We start from the raw sequence: 23,573 nt of genomic DNA on the forward strand, positions 1-23,573 counted from the left end.
GAGGCGGAGGTGGAAATTGATAGGATTTATAAGGAGATAGTCACTCCTAGAAATGAGTCTTGGGTCACTGCCAGGAAGAGGGGAAAGAAGCAATCGGGGGAATAATCCCCTGGGGCTGTTCCCCTCCAAAATAGGTTTTCAGTCCTGGAGGCTACAGTTGAGGAGGAATCAACTGGGGATTGCCAAAGGGAGCAGGTCTCTGGGGGTGAGCCTAGTGTGAAAGCTCAGGTGGTTAGGGGCTGTAAAAGATTGGGCCTCGTGATTGGGGACTCTACAGTTAAGGGGACAGATAGGAGAGTCGGAAGTAATGGTAGGGACTCGGGGCTGGTGTGTTGCCTACCAGGGGCTGGGGTCCGGGATGTATCAGAAAGGGTATTCAGGACTCTTAGGGGAGAGGGAGATCAACCCCAAGTTATAGTTCATGTGGGGACGCATGACATAGGGAGGTTAAGGGAAGGGGATATTAAGCAGAGGTTTATGGAGTTGGGGTGGAAACTAAAGGCCAAGTCTGATAGAGTTGTTATGTCCGGACTCTTGCCTGTGCCACGGGATAGTTTAGAGAGGAATAGAGAGAGGGAAAGTTTGAACTCGTGGCTGAGGGGTTGGTGCAGGAGGGAGGGGTTCAGGTACTTGAGCAATTGGGGCTCATTCTGGGGAAGGTGGGACCTCTATAAGAGGGATGGTCTACACCTGAATCAGAGGGGGACCAATATCCTGGGGGGTAAATTTGCTAAGGCTATGCAGGGAGGTTTAAACTGATTCAGAGGGGGGGGTGGGATCCTGAGTAGAGGGGTTGAAAGTGAGGGGGGCATAGATGGGGACTGCAATGCACAGCATCGCAGGGGTGGGGTGGAGCAGGGTTTGAAATGCGTATACTTTAATGCGAGGAGTATTCGCAATAAAGTGGATGAACTTGCAGCGTGGATCAGTACCTGGGACTTCGATGTTGTGGCCATTTCAGAGACATGGATAGAGCAGGGGCAGGAATGGTTGCTGCAGGTCCCGGGGTTCAAATGTTTTAGTCAGAGTAGAGAAGGAGGTAGAAGTGGTGGAGGGGTAGCATTATTGGTCAGGGACTGTATCACAGTGTCAGAGAGGAAGTTTGATGAGGACTTGTCTGTTGAGGTAGTATGGGCGGAGATTAGAAATAGGAGTGGAGAGGTCACCCTGTTGGGAGTCATTTATAGACCTCCTAAAAGTTCTAGAGAGGTTGAGGAAAGTATTGCGGAGACGATCCTGGTTAGGAGTGAAAGTAATAGGGTAATTGTTATGGGGGATTTTAACTTTACTAATATTGATTGGAATTGTTATAGCTCTAGCTCGTTAGAGGGGTCAGTTTTTGTACAAAGCGTGCAGGAAGGTTTTTTGACTCAGTATGTAGATAGGCCAACTAGAGGTGAGGCTATATTGGATTTGGTGCTGGGAAATGAGCCAGACCACATGCTAGACTTGGAAGTTGGTGTGCATTTTGGTGATAGTGACCACAATTCGGTTACGTTCACCTTAGTGATGGAAAGGGATAGGCATGAACCTCGGGCCAGTGGTTTTAGCTGGGGGAAGGGTAATTATGAGGCTATTAGGAGAGAATTAGGAAGCATAGGTTGGACTAGGAGATTACAGGGACTGGGAACGTCCGAAATGTGGAGTTTTTTCAAGGAGCAGCTACTGCGAGTCCGTGATAGGTATGTCCCTGTCAGGCAAGGAGGAATTGGTAGGGCTAGGGAACCATGGTGCACCAAAAAAGTAGTTTCGTTGGTTAAAAGGAAAAAGGAGGCTTATGTTCGGATGAGACGTGTGGGCTCGGGTAGTGCACTAGACAACTTTAGATTGGCTAGGAGGGAGTTGAAGAGTGAGCTAAGAAGGGCTAAAAGAGGGCATGAGAAGACTTTGGCTGATAGGGTTAAGGAGAATCCTAAGGCGTTCTATAGGTATGTCAAGAACAGAAGGTTGGTTAGGGCAAGATTAGGGCCAGTTATAGACAGCAGAGGGAAGTTATGTGTGGAACCGGAGGAGATTGGAGAGGCATTGAACCAATATTTCTCTTTGGTGTTCACACAGGGGGACATGGATATAGCTGAGGAGGACACTGGGTTGTAGGGGAGTAGAATTGACAGTGTTACAGTTGATAAGGAGGGTGTGCTGGATATTCTGGAGGGTCTGAAAATAGATAAGTCCCCTGGTCCGGATGGGATTTACCCCAGGATTCTCTGGGAGGCAAGAGAAGTGATTGCAGAGCCTCTGGCTCTGATCTTCAGGTCGTCGTTGGCCTCTGGTATAGTACCGGAAGATTGGAAGTTAGCGAATGTTGTCCCATTGTTTAAGAAGGGGAACAGAGACTTCCCCGGGAATTATAGACCGGTGAGTCTCACTTCTGTTGTGGGCAAGGTTTTAGAAAAAATTATTAGGGATAGGATTTATAGTTATTTGGAGAGTAATGAATTGATTGGAGATAGTCAGCATGGTTTTGTGGCGGGTAGGTCGTGCCTTACTAACCTTATTGAGTTTTTTGAGAAAGTGACCAAAGAGGTGGATGGGGGTAAGGCAGTGGACGTGGTGCATATGGATTTTAGTAAGGCGTTTGATAAGGTTCACCATGGTAGGCTTCTGCAGAAAATGCAGATGTATGGGATTGGGGGTGATCTAGGGAATTGGATCAGGAATTGGCTAGCGGATAGGAGACAGAGGGTGGTGGTTGATGGTAAATATTCATCATGGAGTTCGGTTACGAGTGGTGTGCCTCAGGGATCTGTTTTGGGGCCACTGCTGTTTGTAATTTTTATTAATGATCTGGATGAGGGTATAGTTGGCTGGATTAGTAAATTTGCTGATGACACCAAAGTCGGAGGTGTGGTAGATAGTGAGGAAGGGTGTCATAGTTTGCAGGAAGACTTAGACAGGTTGCAGAGCTGGGCCGAGAGGTGGCGGATGGAGTTTAATGCGGAGAAGTGTGAGGTAATTCACTTTGGTAGGAATAACAGATGTGTTGAGTATAGGGCTAACGGGAGGACTTTGAATAGTGTGGATGAGCAGAGGGATCTAGGTGTATGTGTACATAGATCCCTGAAAGTTGGGAATCAAGTAGATAAGGTTGTTAAGAAGGCATACGGTGTCTTGGCGTTTATTAGTAGGGGGATTGAATTTAGGAGTCGCAGCGTTATGTTGCAACTGTACACAACTCTGGTGCGGCCGCACTTGGAGTACTGTGTGCAGTTCTGGTCCCCACATTACAGGAAGGATATGGAGGCTTTGGAGAGGGTGCAGAGGAGGTTTACCAGGATGTTGCCTGGTATGGAGGGGAGGTCCTATGAGGAGAGGCTGAGGGATTTGGGGTTGTTTTCGCTGGAAAGAAGGCGGCTAAGAGGGGATCTTATTGAAACATGTAAGATGATTAGAGGTTTAGATAGGGTGGATAGTGATAGCCTTTTGCCTCTGATGGAGAAATCTAGCACGAGGGGGCATGGCTTTAAATTAAGGGGGGGTAGTTATAGGACGGATGTCAGGGGTAGGTTCTTTACCCAGAGGGTGGTGAGGGATTGGAATGCCCTGCCTGCTGCAGTTGTAAATGCGCCTAGTTTGGGGGCGTTTAAGAGATCTGTGGATAGGTTTATGGACGAAAAGGGATTGGTTTAGGTTAGTGGGTCATTGTTTTGTAACTGGTCGGCGCAACATCGTGGGCCGAAGGGCCTGTTCTGCGCTGTAATGTTCTATGTTCTATGTTCTAAGGTGGTGGTGAGCTGCCTTTCTGAGACTCTATAGTCTATGTGGTGTGGGTAAAGCCACAGTGCTTTAGGAAGGGAGTTCCAGGATTTTGAGCCATTGAAGGAATGGTGATCTTGTTCCAATTCAGGACAGCATTTGCCTCAGAGAGGACCTTGCGGCTGGTTATGTTCCCATGCATCTGCTGCCCTCAGTTTTCTCAGTGGTAGAGGTTGTAGGTTTGTAAGGTGCTTTCTAAGGAGAGTTGTTGCAGTGCAGCTTGTAGATGCTACACATCTTTTGCCACTGTGCACTCATGCTGAAGGCTGTGGATGTTGAAGATGGTGAATGGGGTGCCAAACAAGTTGGCTGCTTTGTGTGGATAGTGTCAAGCTTATTGTTGGTGTATTATTGGAGCTGCACTCACCCAGGCAAATAGGAATATTCCATCACGCTCCTAACTTGTGCCTTGTAAATGGTGTACAGGCTTTGGGGAGTCAGGAGGTGAATCAATGTTCACAGGATTCCTAGCCTTTGCCTTGCTCATGTAACCACAGTATTTATATGGCTGGTCCAGTTCAGTTTCTGGTCAATGATAACTCCCAGGATGTTACTTGTGGGGGATTCAGCAATTTTGGAACAGGCCACTGAGTGTCACGGAAGATGGTTGAATTCACTTTTGTTGGAGATGGTCATTTCCTGGCACTTATGTGATGTGAATGTTACTTGCTGCTTGCCAGCCCAATCCTGAATGTTGTCCAAGTCTTGCTAAGTATGGTCATCGCTTGCTTTAGCATATGAGGAGTCACAAATGGCTCTGAATATCATGAAATCGTCAGTGAACATTACCCCTTCTGACCTTATGATGGAAGGAAGCTCATTGATGAAGTAGCTGAAGATGGTTGGGCCTAGGACAGTACCCTGAGGAACTCCTGTAATTATGTCCTGCTACTGTGATGATTGATCTCCAACAACCATAACCATTTTTCTTTGTGCCAGGTGTGACTCTAACCAGCAGAGACCTGCAATAGGAATGTGCTGTTTTTGGAGAGTTGGCACTCTGGTGTGAGATGTTCTACTGATAATTTAGGCCTCTATGGCCTGAAGTTTGTGGTGGACATCTTTAATCATTAATAACAGGTTTAGAATAAAAGTATGAAACAAGAGCTACTTATTTTGTAAAGTAATGCTTGTGCTAAGTGCCATTTATAGAATTGCCAAATAGGGCAGTAGACATATTAGAAACTAGAAGCAGGAGAATGTCATTTGGCCCTTCGAGCCTGCATCACCATTCATTTTGATTATGGCTGATCATCAAGTTCAAAGTCCCACCTTCCCCCACATCCCTTGATCCCTTTAGCTCCAAGAGCTATATCTAATTTCTTCTTGAAATAAGACAAGAACTACATTCTGTGGTAGTGAAGTCCACACATTCACCACCATCTGGGTGAAGAAATTTTTCCTCACTTCAGTTCCAGAAGCTTTACCCCTTATCCTCAAACTGTGACCCCCCCCAGTTCTGGACTCCCCCACCACTGGGAATATTCTTTCTGAATCTACCCTGTTGAACTGTGTTAGAATTTTAGTAATTTCTATGAGATCCCCTCTCGCTCCTCTGAACTCCAGTGGATATAAGACCATAAGATCATAACTCATAGCAGCATAATTAGGCCACTCAGCCAATTGAGTCTGCTCCGCCATTCAATCATGGCTGATTTTTTTTCTCATCCCCATTCTCCTGCCTTTTCCCCATAACCCCTCATTAATCAAGAACCTATCTATTTCTGCCTTAAAAACACTCAATGACCTAGCCTCCATTGCCTTCTACGGGAAGGGTTCCACAGATTCACCACTCTCGGCTGAAGAAATTCATTTTGTCTCTATTTTAAAGAATTGTTCCTTCAGCCTGAGGTTGTGCCCTCTGGTTCTACTTTTTCCTGCTAATGGAAATATCCTCTCTGCGTACACTGTATCCAAGGCTCACAGTATCCTGCAAGTTTCAATAAGATCCCCCCTCATCCTTCTAAAATCAAACAAGTGCAGACCCAGAGTCCTCAACTGTTCTTCACACGACAAGCTCTTCATTCCAGAGATCATTCTTGTGAACCTCTTCTGGACCCTTTCCACGGCCAGCACATCCTTCCTTAGACATGGGGCCTAAAACTGCTCACAGTACTCCAAATGGATCTGATCAGAGCCTTATACAGCCTCAGAACTACATCCCTGCTCTTGTATTCTAGGCCTCTCAACATGAATCCTAATATTGCATTTGCTTTCCTAACTGCCGACTGAACCTGCACATTAACCTGCCTTAAGAGAATCTTGAACAATGACTTCCAAGTCCTTTTGTATTTCTGATTTCCTAAGCACTTTCACATTTAGAAAATAGTCTATGCTTCCATTCCTCCTTCCAAAGTGCATAACCTCACACTTTTTCACATTGTATTCCATCTATACCCACTCTCCTAGCCTGTCCAAGTCCTTCTGCAGCCTCCCTGCTTCCTCAATACTATCTGTCCCTCTACATATCTTTGTATCATCTGCAAACTTAGCAACGGTGCCTTCAGTTCCTTCATCCAAATCGCTAATATATATTGTAAAAAGTTGTAGTCCCAGCACTGACCCATGAGGCATACCACTAGTCACTGGCTACCATCCGGCGAAAGACGCTTTATCCCCACTCTCTGCCGTCTGCCAGTCAGCCAATCCTCTACCCATGCCAGGATCCTATCCTTAACATCATCGGCACTTAACTTATTTAACAGTCTCCCATGCTGCATCTTGTCAAAGGGCTTCTGGAAATCTAAATAAATCACGGCCACTTGTTCTCTTTTATCTAACTTTCTTGTGACTTCCTCTAAGAACTCTAACAGATTTGTCAGACATGACCTCATCTTGACAAAGTCCTACTTTATCATACACTTCCAAGTACTCTGCGATCTCATATTTAATAATGGACTTTAAAATCTTGCCAATGACCTAAATCAATCTAACCAGCCTATAATTTCCCATCTGCTGCCTTATCCCTTCTTACACAGTGGTATTTCATTCAATATTTTCCAGTCCTCTGTACCCCACTCCGCCTCCAAAATTTGCTGATGACACGAAGATAAGTGGAAAGCAAATTGCATGGAGGACACGGAAATTCTGCAGAGAGATCTGGATAGGCTGAGCGAGTGGGTGAGGACCTGGCAGATGGAGTATAACGTGAGCAAATGTGAGGTTATCCACTTTCGTAGAAATAATAGTAGGAGCGATTATTATTTAAAAGGCGAAAAGCTGCAGCATGCTATGGTGCAGAGGGACCTGGGAGTCCTTGTGCACAAATCGCAAAAACTCAGTCTGCAGGTGCAGCAGGTGATCAAGAAGGCGAATGGAATGTCGGCCTTTATAGCGAGGGGGATAGAATATAAAAGTAGGGAGGTCTTGCTGCAACTGTACAAGGCACTGGTGAGGCCACAACTGGAGTACTGTGTGCAGTTTTGGTCCCCTTATTTGCGTAAGAATATATTGGCTTTGGAGGGAGTACAGAGAAAGTTCACCAGGCTGATACCGGAGAGGAGGGGGTTAGCTTATGAGGAGAGATTAAATAGACTGGGCCTGTACTCATTGGAGTTTAGGAGGCTGAGGGGGGATCTTATCGAGACTTACAAGATAATGAAGGGGCTAGATAGGGTAGACATAGATAGATTCTTTCCGCTTAGAAAGGAAACCAGAACTAGAGGGCACAGCCTCAAAATAAGGTGGGGGCAGTTTAGAACAGAGTTGAAGAGGAATTTCTTCATTCAAAGGGTGGTGAATCTCTGGAATTCTCTGCCCGTTGAAGTGGTGGAGGCTACCTCATTGAATATATTTAAGTCACGGGTAGATAGATTTCTGATAGACAAGGGAATTAAGGGTTATGGGGAGAAGGCGAGAAAGTGGAACTGATCCACTTCAGATCAGCCATAATCTTATTGAATGGCAGGGCAGGCTCGAAGGGCTAGATGGCCTATTCCTGCTCCTATTTCTTATGTTCTTATGTTCTTATGTTCTTATGTGATTCCTGAAAGATCATCACCACTGCCTCCTCAATTTCCTCAGCTATCTCTTTTAGAACCCTGGGGTATACTCCATTTAGATGATTCATCCACCTTCAGACCTTTAGGTTTCACCAGAACCTTCTCCTTAGTGATGGCCACTACATTCACTTGTGCCCCTAAATCTCCTGGAGCTCTGGCATCCCACTGGTGTCTTCCACCGTGAAGACTGATGCAAAGTAACTATTCAGTTCCTCTGCCATTGCTTTGTTTCCTATTATTACTTTTCCAGCCTCATTTTCCAGTGATCCCATGGCTAATTTTGCTTCTCTGTTATCTTTTATATATTGAAGAAAACTCATCCTACCTTCTTTTACATTACGAATTAGCTTATATTCATATTTCAGCTTCTCGCCTCTTATTGCTTTTTTAGTTGTCCTCTGCTCACTTTTAAAGGTTTCTCAATCCTCTGGCTTCCCACTAATCCTTGACACTTTGTATGCTTTTTCTTTTACAATATAATCCTAACTGAATTAATCTCTCCTCATATGACAGACCTGCCATCCCAGAAATCAGCCAAGTAAACCTTCGCTGTATTCCCTCTATAGCAAGGACATCCTCCGTCAGATAAGGACACCAAAATTGCACATGATACTCGGGTATGGCCTCACCAATGCCCTATATAATTGCAGTAAAACATATTCCTTTACTATCTTCTCACTATGAAAGCCAATATACCATTTGCCTTCTTTAATGCCCACTGTACTTGCCTGCTTATTGTCAGCAACTGATGGACACCAAGGTCTCACTGAGTGTCCACCTCTCTCAATTTACACCCATTCAAATAATCTGTCTTCCTATTATTTCTACCAAAGTAGTTAACCTCACATTTATCCGCATTATACTGCATTTGTCATGCATATGCTCACATACTAAGCCTTTCCAATCACACTGAGGTATCTCTGCATCGTCCTCACAGCTCACCCTCTCAGCCAACTTTGTATCATCTCCAAATTTGGAGATAATTCGTTTGGTTCACTCTTCCAAATCACTGATATATAATGTGAACGATTGGGCTCCTAGCACATATCCCTGTGGAGCCTCTCTAATCACTGACCACCAATCAGAAGAATACCCATTTATGTCAACTCTTTGCTTCCTCTCTGCTAAGCAACTTTCTATCCATCTCCAAACATTACCCGCAAACCCATAAACTTTAACTTTATATCATAGCCTGTTATGTGAGACCTTGTTGAAAGCCTTTTGAAAGTCTAAATAAACCACGTCTACTCGCTCTCCTTGTTCATCTCTACTAGTTACACTGTCAAAGAATCCCAGTAGATTCGTCAAGCATGTTTTCCCTTTTGTAAATCCATGCTGACTTTCTCTGATTAGACTTCAAAACGCTGAGTTATGAAATCCTTTGATTTTTTTTGATGTTTCAGCACATGACCTCCCATTGCCAAACACTTAACCCAATTTAATTCCTATCTCCAATTTTTTTATGTACTTTTGATTTTTCACCAGATATACTCAGAGTAGTGACCAGATGATTAAGCTTTAATTCTTGGTAGCTTGGCATTCCCGAACTATTGATGCAAATAGATGCTTCCACATTCTGTATATACTCCACATTCCAGAACAAAATGTAAAAGCTGCATTAGTTTATCATTTATTTCTATTCTGATAAACTGTTATTCAGTCATAAGAATGTTTACCAACTTTCTGGGCGTCAATAAAATTATCTCATCAGCCCCAAGCTGAATATCTAATTAAGATAAATCCAGACACTATTGAAGAAATACTAAAAGTTGCCACACATGACTGCAATGAGAATTATAGGGTTGAAGTGCTAATATTTCCATAAGTGTAACAATTTCTTTTTGTGTCATTGTTTTAAATTGCATTTGCAATGTATGATAGAATACTGCTTTTTCCAACTCATGAAGAAAACTTATTTTAGAATTAATCCTTCACAATTAAAAACATATGTGCCGGAATTGTACTGCATCACCCACCTGAGGCTCATAAGATCCCACCCAAGACCAATGGAGAATGCCATTCTGTGAGCCTTACCTGCCCTAGAATCGGAATCAGGGTGGGCATGCCGGTAAAATTCCAGCAATAGTTTTGGGCTATGAGCATCAGTACAAGATCAGTGCTTATTGTTGTTTCCCCAGTGCCCTTAAAGAAGATAGTGTAATTGTATAATAGCACCCTTTTGTGGCCATTTGTTTATGTATATCGCCAAAATCAGATTAAACTAGTCAGTTGGATACATAACATCCCATGTGGCACTCTGTCTCTTTTCTGTCCTTTAAAACTATCACATTCTGCCAATGTGGTGGGATCGTGGGTGTCTCTAACCAAAATAGTTTGGGTTGCAGATGTTTTCAGTAAATTGGTGGACGAACAGTGAGAATTATTTTGTTTTAAAAATCCAATTTTCGCGAAAATGCTATTTGTAAATAAACGTGGGCTGATCTTTGAATAGCTGCATCAATATGTGTTACTGGGTGACAGAAAGTATGGTCATGGCCAGTAGCCTTTGGAATTGTAAGTGGAACAGCTAGAGCTCTTTTTCACTGCTAATAATATCCCCAATGTTCCAAATATTCCAACTTTTATTCAGGCGGTGGGGAAAGGAAAAGGGCAATATTTCTGACTGAAACAGGCACAGAGGTGTATGAAACACTTAAGAATTTGCTCACCCCCCTAAGCCAAAAGATTTGCTACTGTCAGGCACTTTCTACAAGCTTGAGCAGCGATAAAATTCCAAATGATTGGAGATTACAGAGAGCTTTCAGTTTGGAACCAGGAATCAGTTGACCATTTGGGGACATCTAGTTTAGAAAATTCCATCCACTCATTGTAATTTTGGAGAATTTCATGAAAGGGCATATTTATTTTTAAAAAGTGGAAGCATTCGCTGTTGACATTGCCAAAATTAACTTTCAACTTAATTTGTCAAACAGCATTGTCCATGGACAATACAGAGTGTGTTTCGAGTCAGAGTTAATAACTGCCAATAATTTGCTGAAGTAAATAAGCTGTAGTTGAGTAAGCAGAAGGCAGCAGTAGCCATGGTACAACAAAGTCCTATTAATGTACTTAGGCTAACATTGGGCATAGAATTGTCTGTTTGTGATGACAGGATACTATATCTGCAGGAAGAAGGGTCACCTTGCCAAGGCATGTTGAAAGAATATAAATGAAACAAAAGCTACTGGGGAAACAGCAGTCACTGCTTATGATTGTCAAGTGGCCCCAAATCGATGAGGAGTTAGTTGAGACCCATACAATCCTAAGTCCATGGAAGTCAAGTAGAAATTCCCAGAGTAGCATTGAATTCTATTCTGGTAAACATGGAAGTTAACATAGGTAAGAAGAGCCATTGGTAGGAAGGTACCAACATTTAGTATGAAGAATAAAGGCATAGGCTGTTTTCTAAATGGGGAGAGAATTCAAAAATCAAAAACGCAAAGGGATGCAGAAGCCTTAGTTCTGGATTCTCTTAAGGTTAACTTGCAGGTTGTGTTGGTAGTTAGGAAGGCAAATTCAACATTAGCATTTATTTTGAGCTACGTTACATAAAAGCAGGATGAACTGCTGAGGCTTTATAAGATGCTGATCAGACCATCTAGAATATTGTGAGCAATTTTGGGCACCATATCCAAGGAAGGATTGCTGGCCTTGGAGAAGGTCCAGAGGAGGTTCACGAGAATGATCCTGGGAATGAAACACTTGACATATAGAACATAGAACATAGAACATTACAGCGCAGAACAGGCCCTTCGGCCCACGATGTTGCGCCGACCAGCTTTTTAAAACAAAACAACACTAACCCACTAATCTAAACCAATCCCATTTCGTCCATAAACCTATCCACAGATCTCTTAAACGCCCCCAAACTAGGCGCATTTACAACTGCAGCTGGCAGGGCATTCCAATCCCTCACCACCCTCTGGGTAAAGAACCTACCCCTGACATCAGTCCTATAACTACCCCCCCTTAATTTAAAGTCGTGCCCCCTCGTGCTAGCTTTCTCCATCCTAGGAAAAAGGCTATCACTATCTACCCTGTCTAAACCTCTAATCATCTTATATGTTTCAATAAGGTCCCCTCTTAGCCGCCTTCTTTCCAGCGAAAACAACCCCAAATCTCTCAGTCTCTCCTCATAGGATCTCCCCTCCATACCAGGCAACATCCTGGTAAACCTCCTCTGCACCCTCTCCAAAGCCTCTACATCCTTCCTGTAATGTGGGGACCAGAACTGCACACAATACTCCAAGTGCGGCCGCACCAGAGTTGTGTACAGTTGCATCATGACACTGCGACTCCTAAATTCAATCCCCCTACCAATAAACGCCAAGACACCGTATGCCTTCTTAACAACCTTATCTACTTGATTCCCAACTTTCAGGGATCTATGTACACATACACCTAGATCCCTCTGCTCATCCACACTATTCAAAGTCCTCCCGTTAGCCCTATACTCAACACATCTGTTATTCCTACCGAAATGAATTACCTCACACTTCTCCACATTAAACTCCATCCGCCACCTCGCGGCCCAGCTCTGCAACCTTTCTAAGTCACCCTGCAAACTATGACACCCTTCCTCACAATCTACCACACCTCCGACTTTGGTGTCATCAGCAAACTTACTAATCCACCCAACTATACCCTCATCCAGATCATTAATAAAAATTACAAACAGCAGTGGCCCCAAAACAGATCCCTGAGGCACACCACTCGTAACCAAACTCCATGACGAATATTTACCATCAACCACCACCCTCTGTCTCCTATCCGCCAGCCAATTCCTGATCCAATTACCTAGATCACCCCCAATCCCATACATCTGCATTTTCTGCAGAAGCCTACCATGGTGAACCTTATCAAACGCCTTACTAAAATCCATATACACCACGTCAACTGCCTTACCCCTATCCACCTCTTTGGTCACTTTCTCAAAGAACTCGATAAGGTTAGTAAGGCACGACCTACCCGCTACAAAATGATGAGCATTTGAGGATTCTGGGTCTGCACTCAATGGATGAGGGGGGATCTCATTGAAAGTTACAGAATACTGAAATGCCTGAATAGAGTGGACTTGAAGATGTTTCCATTAGCAGCAGAGACTACGATCCGAACGCACAGCCTCAACGTAAAGGAATGACCCTTTTAAACCAAGATGAAGAGGGATTTTTTCAGCCAGAGTGTGTTGAGTCTGTGGAAATCATTGCCATAGAAGGTTGTAGAGGCCATGTCATTGAGTGCATTTAAGACAGAGATAGATGGGTTCTTGTTTGGTAATGGGATCGCAGGTTGCGGGGAAAATGCTGGAGAGTGGGGTTTGAAACATGATTAAATGGTGGAGCAGACTTGATAGGCCAAATGGCCTAATTCTGCTCCTGTCTGACAGTCATATGGTCTAACATGGATGCATCAATCAGCATGATTCCTGAATCACTATGCTGTGAGAAACAGAATGAACATCAACTGGAGAAATCACACGTACAATGGGAAGTTATGGAGGAAAAAATATCCCCATGATGAAAAGTTTGTCTCTTCCAGTCACATACAAAGAGCAATGTGCAAAATTGTCATTATCTTAGTGAAGGGTGAAACACTAACCTTGGAAGAAATTGAATAGTAGAACTTCAATTGGAAAGAGCTTTCTTGCATAGAAGAGAAACTCACAAAGCAAGACAATATGATTGTCAAGTTTCCTCAGTTTACTGAAACTGACAACTAATTCAGTGATACATGGTTAATGTTTAGGTTCAGAGAAATGCAAGACCAGTTTACCACAGTTCTCATCCACTAACCAATGTTCTGAAAGAGAAAATAGAGAAAGAAGTAGGAGTCTAGAACTTATCTCTAAAGTAAATCAGAGTAATTGATCTATTCCCATTGTGGGGATACCAAATTCACTTGGTAGTGTAAGAACACACATGATTATCCTTTGCTAAATGTGAAGGATCTGTTCACATTTTTGTCAGGTGACTAGACCTTTTCAAAGTTAGACCTGTCAACTGCCTATCTACAACTTGCTCAAGATCTTTAATGGTGGAAAGGTTTGTATGTGTAGATCATGTACCACCTTCAGAGGTTCATGAAGAAGAAGGACATTGAATCAAATGAGCCCAATAAATTGGATGGTTGGTGATAGTTACGCAATACAAATTCTGCCAGAAACCAGTTCAGATTAGATTCAGTCAGACAGACAGATATTTCTGATGAAGTGGAAAATTCAAAGAACAACAAATAACAAAAATAACAAAGAAAATTACACCGCAGGAATGGGCCCTGCAGCCCTCCAAGCCTGCACCGACCATGCTACCTGACTTAAAACCCCCTACCTTTCCAGGGACCATATCCCTCTATTCCCACCCTATGCATACATTTGTCAAGACGCCCCTTAAAACTCACCATCATATCTGCTTCCACTACCTCCCCCAGCAATGAGTTCCAAGCACCCACCACCCTCTGTGTAAAAAATCTGCCTTGTACATCTCCTTTAAACCTCGTCCCTCACACCTTAAACTTGTGCCCCTTAGTAATTGACTCTTCCAACCTGGGAAAAATCTTCTGACTATCTACTCTATCCCTGCTTCTCATAATCTTGTAGACTTCTAACAGGTCATTCCTCAACCTCTGTCATTCCAGTTAGAACAAACCAAGTTTCTCTAACTCTCAATTCAATCAAAGGTGAAGATCAAAATCAGCCTTTGTTGGAAAAAAGTTCTCTTCAGACCCTGGCCCATGTGGATCCAGCTCCTTGCCCAAATTTGAGTCAACAAAGGAGATGTCCACCTAGAAATAGAAATTGAACCTGTAAGTAAATGGAAAACAAGAAATGTATATAAGCTGTATGGAGCTTGAAAATTGTGCCACTTTGTTTTTCAGGAGCGAGGAGTGTAAATAGTGTCATGGTACTATCTGGTGGCCATTTGTGTATGTATGTACATATTTGATTTAATTTATTACTGTCACGTACTGAGGTACAGTGAGAAGTATTGCTTCTTGCAGGCTAAAACATGCTGTTCATAGAATACATAGTAGAGATGGAAAGGATAAGCTGCAGAATGCAGTGTCGCAATTAAAGATAAGGTGAAGAGAAAGATCCACTTCACATATGATAGGACCGTTCAAAGGTCTGATGGCAGCAGGGAGAAGCAAAGTCTCGGAAAGAATTATAAGGGATAGGATTTATAATCATCTAGAGAGAAATAAATTGATTAGGGATAGTCAACATGGTTTTGTGAAGGGTAGGTCGTGCCTCACAAGCCTTATCGAGTTTTTTGAAAAGGTGACCAAAGAGGTGGATAAGGGTAAGGCAGTTGATGTGGTGTATATGGATTTTAGCAAAGTGTTTGATAAGGTTCCCCATGGTAGGCTACTGCAGAAAATGCAGATGCATGGGATTGAGGGTGATTTAGCAGTTTGGATCAGGAATTGGCTAGCTGATAGAAGACAGAGGGTGGTGGTTGATGGGAAATATTCAACCTGGAGTTCAGTTACAAGTGGTGTACCTCAAGGATCTGTTTTGGGGTCACTGCTGTTTGTCATTTTTATAAATGACCTAGATGAGGGTGTAGAAAGATGGGTTAGTAAATTTGTTGACGACGCCAAAGTCGGAGGAGTTGTAGACAGTGAGGATGGATGTTACAGTTTGCAGAGGGACATAGATAAGCTGCAGAGCTGGGCTGAGAGGTGGCAAATGGAGTTTAATATGGAAAAGTGTGAGGTGATTCACTGTGGTAAGAGTAACAGGAGTACAGAATATAGGGCTAATGGAAGGACTCTTGGTAGTGTTGACAAGCAGAGAGATCTCGGTGTACATGTGCATAGCTCCCTGAAAGTTGGCACCCAGGTTGATAAGGTTGTTAAGAAGGCATACGGTGTGTTAGCTTTTATTGGTAGAGGGATTGAATTTCGGAGCTGTGAGGTCATGTTGCAACTGTGCAAAACTCTGGTGCGGCCACACTTGGAGTATTGCATACAGTTCTGGTCACCGCATTATAAGAAAGATGTGGAAGCATTGGAAAGGGTGCAGAGGACGTTTACCAGGATGTTGCCTGGTATGGTGGGAAGGTTTTATGAGGAAAGGCTGAGGGACTTGAGGTTATTTTCATTAGAGAGAAGAAGGTGACCTAATTGAGGCATACAAGATGATCAGAGGGTTAGATAGGGTGGACAGTGAGAGCCTTTTTCCTCGGATGGTGATGGCTAACACGAGGGGACATAGCTTTAAGTTGAGGGGTGGTAATTACAGGACGGATATCAGAGGTAGGTTCTTTACTCAGAGGGTAGTAAGGTCATAGAATGCCCTGCCTGCAGCAGTTGTGGACTCGCCAACTTTAAGGGCGTTCAAATGGTCAGTGGATAGGCATATGGATAACATTGGAATAGTTTAGGTTAGAGGGTCATTAGATTGGTTCCACTGGTCGGCGCAACATTGAGGGCCGAAGGGCCTGTACTGCACTGTAATGTTCTTGAATATGTTGGTGTGTGTTTTCAAACTTTTGTATCTTTTTCCACAATGGGAGAAAGTGAAAGAGAGTATATCTGGTGTGCAAGGAGTCCTTGATTATGCTGGCTGCACTTCCGAGGCAATGGGAAGTGTAGATAGTGTCAATGGATGGGAGGCTGGTTTGCATGATGGACTGGGCTATGTTCACAATCTTTACAGTTTCTTTCGGTCTTCGTCAGAACAGGAGCCATATCAAGTTGTGATACATCAAAAAAACAAAGAAAATTACAGCTCAGGAACAGGCCCTTCGGCTCTCCAAGCCTGCATCGACCATACTGCCCGACTGAACTAAAATCCCCTACATTTCCAGGGACCATATCCTTCTATTCCCATCCTACTCATGTATTTGTCAAGACGCCCCTTAAAAGTCACTACTGTATCCGCTTCCACTACCTCCCCTGGCAACGAGTTCCAAGCACCCACTACACTCTGTATAAAAAATACGCCTTGTACATCTCCTTTAAACCTTGCTCCTCGCACTTTAAACTTGTGTCCCTGAGTAATTGACTCTTCTCCTTGGGAAAAAGCTTCTGACCATGCCTCTCATAACCTTCTGTCAGGTTGCCCCTCAACCTCTGTCGTTCCAGTGAGAACAAACAAAGTTGCTCCAACCTCTCATCATAGCTAATGCCCTCCATACCAGGCAACATTCTGATAAATCTTTTCTGTGCCCTCTTCAAAGCCTCCACGCCTTTCAGATAGTGTGGCGACCAGAATTGAACACTATATTCCAAGTGCGGCCTAACTAATGTTCTATAAAGTTGCAGCATGACTTGCCAATTTTTAAACTCAATGCGCCAGCCGATAAAGACAAACATGCCATATGCTTTCTTGACTACCTTCGCCACCTGCATTGCCACTTTCAATGACCTGTGTATCTGTATACCCAGATTCTTTAAGGGCTCTGCCATTTACTGTACATTTCCTGTCTGTATTCGACCTTCCAAAATGCATTACCTCACATTTGTCAGGATTAAACTCCATCTGCCATCTCTCCGCCCAAGTCTCCAACTGATCTATATCTCACTGTATCTTCTGATGGTCCTCGTCACTATCCGCAAATCCACAAACTTACTAATCAAACCAGTTACACTTTCCTCCAAATCATTTATATATATTACAAACAGCAAAGGTCCCAGCACTGATCCCTAAGGAACGTCACTTGTCACAGCCCTCCATTCAGAAATGCATCCTTCCACTGCTACCCTCTGTCTTTTTTGACCAAGCCAGTTTAGTATCCACCTTGCCAGCTCACCTCTGATCCAATGCGACTTCACCTTTTGCACCAGCCTGCCATGAGGGACCTTGTCAAAGGCCGTGTCAAACATCCAAACAGGATGTTTTCTATGGTGCAGCTGTCAAAAATTGGAATTAGTTGTAGTGGACATGTCAAATTTCCTAAGCCCTCTGAGAAAGTAAAGGTGTGGTGGGCTTTCATAGAATCATAGATCCTTAACTACAGTGTTGACGTGGAGGGATCAGGATAGATTGTTGGTGATATGATGACTTAGAAACCTGAAGCTCTCGACCATCTCCACTTCAGCAGCTTTGATGTAGACAGGGGCATGTCCTCCACTACATTTTCTTGACGACTAGCTCCTTTGTTTTACTGACATTGAGTGGGAGATTATTATCATTGCACTGTTTCATCAAATTCTGGTGAATATTCTAATGAAATGCAGCCAAACTTGATTAATCTGGTCAGTTGAGTACTTGACTTTCCATGTGGCACACAGTCTTTTTCTTGTCCTGCAAAGATAGCACAGATGATGCATGTTTTTGTTGAACTGATGCAGTCCAGGTATCGATGATACTCCCACCAGAGGTTCCAGAATTTTGACCCAACAACAACGAAGTATTAGTCACATACATCCACATTCTAGTTTGACACTCTTCACCAACAGTTAAAAAAAAAACCCCAGTTACCGATATGTTCCTCTCTATAAAATTGTAGTTTATATAATATTCTAAACATGTTGAAAGCTGGATCTTAGAAAGGATAGTTAGAGTGCCTGTGATAAAAAGGGGCCAAAATGATTTCTCAATATTTGTTACTATGGAGATATAATCAGAACTTAGCTTTGCTAATGTTACTGTCACGCCTGTTAAAAAATATTATGCAATAACACACCAGGATGGTGGAATTGTATTTTGCCTGTAATGAATTCAACATTTTAAAGAACTAGTGTTGAGCAGCCTTCCAAATTTTATCGCTGCAAGTTATATTCTTCTGTAAATCATAAAAAGGGATATGCAGTGTTGCAGTGTTCATTTTAATCCTAAATGACAAATGAAGCAATGGGTGAAATGTCAAAGGATATTAAAATAAATTCTCCTGAGAAATATAATCATATTATATTTGTATTACTTTCTTCATTTTCAATTCATTTTCAATTTATTTATCAGTCCAGAGTTATTGAAATATAAATAAGCTGAATTAAATCGGAATACTTTATGATAAGGGTTGTTATGTAAGCATTTGAGCCCCATTTCATTGAATTTTGTAGCACATGGATGTCCAGCCATAAACTAGATGGAAAAACTGTATCAGTGAATTTGACTCCAGCTTTATCAGATCTGTTGTGAATAGACAATCCACTCCTCAGATTCTGGACAGTGATTTCAAATCTTTGAAGGTTAAATGGGTCTGCTAGCTTTTGCCTTCTTCTGCTCATAACTATTATCACAATATGCACGGTCTTTACATTCTGCGATTCTTGTGACGTTGAGGAATTTTCAAACAAAATAAGCCTTCACTGCAAATGAGTGAACCTGTTCAAATTTGTAATTTGGCTCCAACCTGAAGCACAAGAAATCATTTCCTACCTCATTTTCATCATTGTTAAACAAGCATTGAACATTTTGTAATAAATTTAAACGTCATAAGCGAAGATATCTAAGCCTATAACATAGGCCGTAAAACCACCACTCTGCATTTTGCCTGATAATTCATTTTTCTCCTATTATATGAACTCTGAGCCGTTGTCTCTGCTGCCCCCACCCCCTCCCCTTTCCAGGAGCGGCTCAACAATCCAAAGATTCAATGCTTCTCTCATTTTATATCAAGTTTTCTCCTGAAGATGGCCTTCAGGAGTTAAGGCATTCACCAATGAATTTGCATAAGAACATAAGAAATAGGAGCAGGAGTAGGCCACCTAGCCCTTCGAGCCTGCCCCGCCATTCAATAAGATCATGGCTGATCTGAAGTGGCTCAGTTCCACATCCCCGCCCTCTCCCCATAACCCTTAATCCCCTCACTTGTCAAAAACCTATCAACCCACGTCTTAAATATATTTAGCGAGGCAGCCTCCACCACTTCAACTGGCAGAGAATTCCAGAGATTCACCACCCTTTGAGTGAAGAAGTTCCTCCTCAACTCCGTTCTAAACTGCCCCCTCCTTATCTTGAGGCTGTGCCCTCTAGTCTTACTGTCCTTTCTGAGCAGGAAGAACCTCTCAACCTCTACCTTATCCATCCCCTTCATTATCTTATATGTCTCTATAAGATCCCCCCTCATCCTTCTAAACTCCAACGAGTACAAGCCCAGTCTATTCAGCCTCTCTTCATAGTTCAACCCCCTCAACTCCAGTATCAGCCTAGTGAACCTCCTCTGCACTCCCTCCAAGGCCAAAATATCCTTGCGCAAGTGCGGCGACCAAAACTGCACACAGTACTCCAGCTGCGGCCTCACCAGGGCCCTGTACAGTTGCAGCAAGACCTCCCTACTTTTATATTCAATCCCCCTCGCTATGAAGGCCAGCATCCCATTTGCCTTCCTGATCACCTGCTGCACCTGAAGGCTGGGTTTTTGCGACTCATGCACAAGGACCCCCAGGTCCCTCTGCACCGTAGCATGCTGCAGCTTTTCGCCCTTTAAATAGTAGTCCCTCCTGCCAAAGTGGATAACCTCACACTTGCCAACATTGTATTCTATCTGCCAGGTCCTCACCCACTCGCTTAGCCTATCTAGATCCCTCTGCAGACTTTCTACACGCTCCGCACAATTTGCTTTTTCACTTATCTTTGTGTCATCAGCAAATTTCGACACCCTACACTCGGTTCCCTCCTCCAGATCATCTATATAAATGGTAAATAGCTGAGGCCCCAGCACCGACCCCTGAGGCACTCCACTAGTCACCAACTGCCAATCCGAATAGCACCCATTGACACCTACTCTCTGCGTCCTATTTGACAGCCAATCCCCTATCCACGCTAACACCTTACCCCCAACTCCATGCCCCCTAACCTTTTGTGCGGCACCTTATCAAACGCCTTCTGAAAATCGAGAAAGACCACATCCACCGGCTCCCCTCCGTCCACCGCACTAGACACATCCTCATAGAATTCCAATAAATTCGTCAGACACAACTCCCCCTTAATGAATCCGTGCTGCGTCTGCTCTATCAAACAATTTTTCTCAAGGTACCTCGCTATCTCTCCTTTGATGACGGATTCAAGCATTTCTCCTACAACAGACGTTAAACTAACCGGCCTATAATTTCCGGCCTTTTGCCTGCTACCCTTTTTAAACAGCGGCGTAACATTAGCCGTTTTCCAATCTTCCAGCACTTCCCCGGAATCCAGCGAGGTTTGGAAAATAATCACTAAGGCATCCACTATCACCTCTGCCATTTCCTTCAGAACCCTAGGATGCATTCCATCCAGTCCTGGGGACTTGTCCACCATCAGTCCCGCTAGTCTATCAAGCACTACCTCTCTAGTGACAGTGATCGCATTCAGGCCCTCAACTCCTACCATCCTTCTATCTTTAATACCTGGCAAACTATTCACGTCCTCCTTCGTGAAGGCCGAAGCAAAAAACTTATTTAAGGTCTCAGCCATTTCCTCATCTCCCACCACTAAATCCCCCATCTCATCCTCTAAGGGTCCAACATTCACCCTAGCCAGCCTCCTCCTCTTTATACATTTATAAAAACTCTTACTATCCTTTTTTATATTCAGCGCTAGTTTAGCTTCATAGTCTATCCTTCCTTTCTTTATCAACTTCTTCGTCATTCTTTTTTGATATTTAAACCTCTCCCAATCCTCTACTCGCCCACTACTTTTAGCCACTCTAAACACATCAGCTTTTAATTTAATACTCTCCTTTATTTCCTTTGTTAACCACGGCTGATTATCCCTTCTCCTACGATCCTTCTTTACCATCGGAATAAATTTCTGCTGAGCACCAAGAAAGATCTCCTTAAAGATCCTCCACTGTTCCTCAGCAGTCCTACCGACCAATCTGCGCCCCCAATCTACATTTGCCAATTCCTCTCTCATCCTATCGTACTCCCTTCTGTTCAAACAGAGGACACAGGTCCGGGATCCTACTTTCTCATCCTCCATCTGCATCAAAAACTCAACCATACAATGATCACTCTTCCCAAGAGGATCCCTCACAACAAGGTCCCTAATTCTACCTGCCTCATTACATAACACCAGATCTAAGATAGCTCGCTCCCTCGTCAGCTCCAGCACACACTGTTCAAGGAAACTATCCCGGCAGCATTCCAAGAACTCTTCCTCAAGCCCACCGCGTCCAACATGGGTCGACCAATCAATATGTAGATTGAAATCCCTCATAATTATCGCCGTGTCCTCTTTGGATTGATATTCCAGATTTTTATGTTAAATGAGGCCCCCCCAGATACCAAGTGTTTTCTAGACAGAGTTTATGAATTCTCGCAAGTTGATTCTGAAGTTTCCTCATCTTCCATTGGACACTTCAATTGGATATGTACCAATTTCCTCCTCAAAGTGAAAAGTATAGCAAATTTCAGCCTCCTGGGATAAAGTTATTTTATTTTTTTAACTGATAATGCTGAAATATCACAAATTTCCACTAATTGGATCAGATTGGAGCTTTTGAAGAATTCATAACTTTATAGTTATAGTTTCCCATGTTCTCCACACTTCTGAGTTCAAGGCAGCATGTCAGTTGGCATTCTAACTCATCAAACCCTGATTCAGGAGGTAAAAGATCTAAAAGCCACCCATGCTGTCATTTTGCTTCAAGTTATTCTTACCTTCGCTGAAGCATAAGATGGCCCAAGAATCAGAATAAATGAAGAAAAGTTGCGCAGCCATCCTTCCTGTTGGCAGAAGATAAAAGGAGATGAACTGCTGGCTGACAGAGGATGGAAGGATATAAGAAGAAATCATTGTGGGAATACATTGCACACTGACTGTGCACAATTTAATAATTTATAGCTAACATAGAAGATAGTGTAAGGAACCTTGGTTGGTTTATTATCTTAATTTGAAAAATATTTTTGCTTTCAGATTTACAAATGAAATCGCATCAGTTATGATAGATGCAGTTGCTTTATGGTGTGTGGAACAATATTGGTGCACTTTCCACTGTATACAACTTCTCTGCTTCATTGATTAATAAGACTTCATTCCGGTAGAATTCATCAATTGCTACTTGCATCAGCATTTATCCTTCTTTCTTGTTTTAAATAATAACTGAGTCTAACACAGTGTCAATGCATTATTCACAAACTTTGAGAAAGAAGTCATCAGAAGGAATTATATTAGTTTTAAGAGCTCGTGACTCAAAAGTATATTTGATTGAATGCTGACAAATTGCATTTGTTTTTCTTTCTCCCGCTAGTTCTTTTCAAGATGAAACTAAGGGCAACCCATCCCCAGGCTTTGGTGGCACCCATCGCCACAACCACTATGATACCTGTTGACATAGGAGACAACTCAACAGAAGCCGGGGGCCCTGGAGAAGGGAAAAATGATGCCTTTGAGAAGCTGAAAGAGAAATTTATGAATGAACTGCAGAAAATTCCGTGTAAGTATGTTTTTTTTCTCAAATCATGAGATTTGAACATCATGGGAGGTGATGACCTAGTGGTATTATCACTAGACTGTTAATCCAGAAACTTAGCTAATGTTCTGGGGATCTGGGTTTAAATCCTGCCATAGCAGATGGTGGAATTTGAATTCAATAAAAAATATCTGGAATTAAGAATCTACTGATGACCATGAAACCACTGTCAATGTTCAGAAAAACCCATCTGGTTCATTAATGTCCTTTAGGGAAGGAAATCTGCCGTCCTTACCCGGAGGGGCCTACCTGTGACTCCTGAGCCACCGTAATGTGATTAATTCTCAACTGGCCTAGAGGGATGGGCAATAAATGCTGGCCAGCCAGCGACATCAATGTCCCACAAATTTATTTTTAAAAAATGAAGCTTTTCTCTCTGTCGTGTAGTTACTGTTTTTGTTCTAATTCACTTGACTCCATTTGTCTTCAGTTGCTAAAATGAGAGTGTCTTATTTCAAGCTCTTTCTGGTCAGAG

General features: G+C 43.0%; 1 protein-coding gene across 3 annotated transcripts in view; it reads left to right on the top strand.

Annotated features, from left to right (window-relative positions):
* LOC145357046 (synaptotagmin-B) overlaps positions 1–23,573 on the top strand; it is a 732,627-nt gene that overhangs the window by 560,642 nt on the left and 148,412 nt on the right. For all 3 annotated transcript variants that reach the window (XM_080210102.1, XM_080210103.1, XM_080210104.1), the window contains one exon: positions 22,877–23,062. In XM_080210102.1, coding sequence (XP_080066228.1) covers positions 22,888–23,062 — 175 coding nt within the window. In that variant the 5' untranslated portion in view covers positions 22,877–22,887. The remainder of the gene's footprint in view (positions 1–22,876; positions 23,063–23,573) is intronic.

The sequence above is a fragment of the Carcharhinus amblyrhynchos genome, chromosome 22 (assembly GCF_965287045.1).
Source record: "Carcharhinus amblyrhynchos chromosome 22, sCarAmb.v2.hapA, whole genome shotgun sequence".
Lineage (NCBI taxonomy): Eukaryota > Metazoa > Chordata > Chondrichthyes > Carcharhiniformes > Carcharhinidae > Carcharhinus > Carcharhinus amblyrhynchos.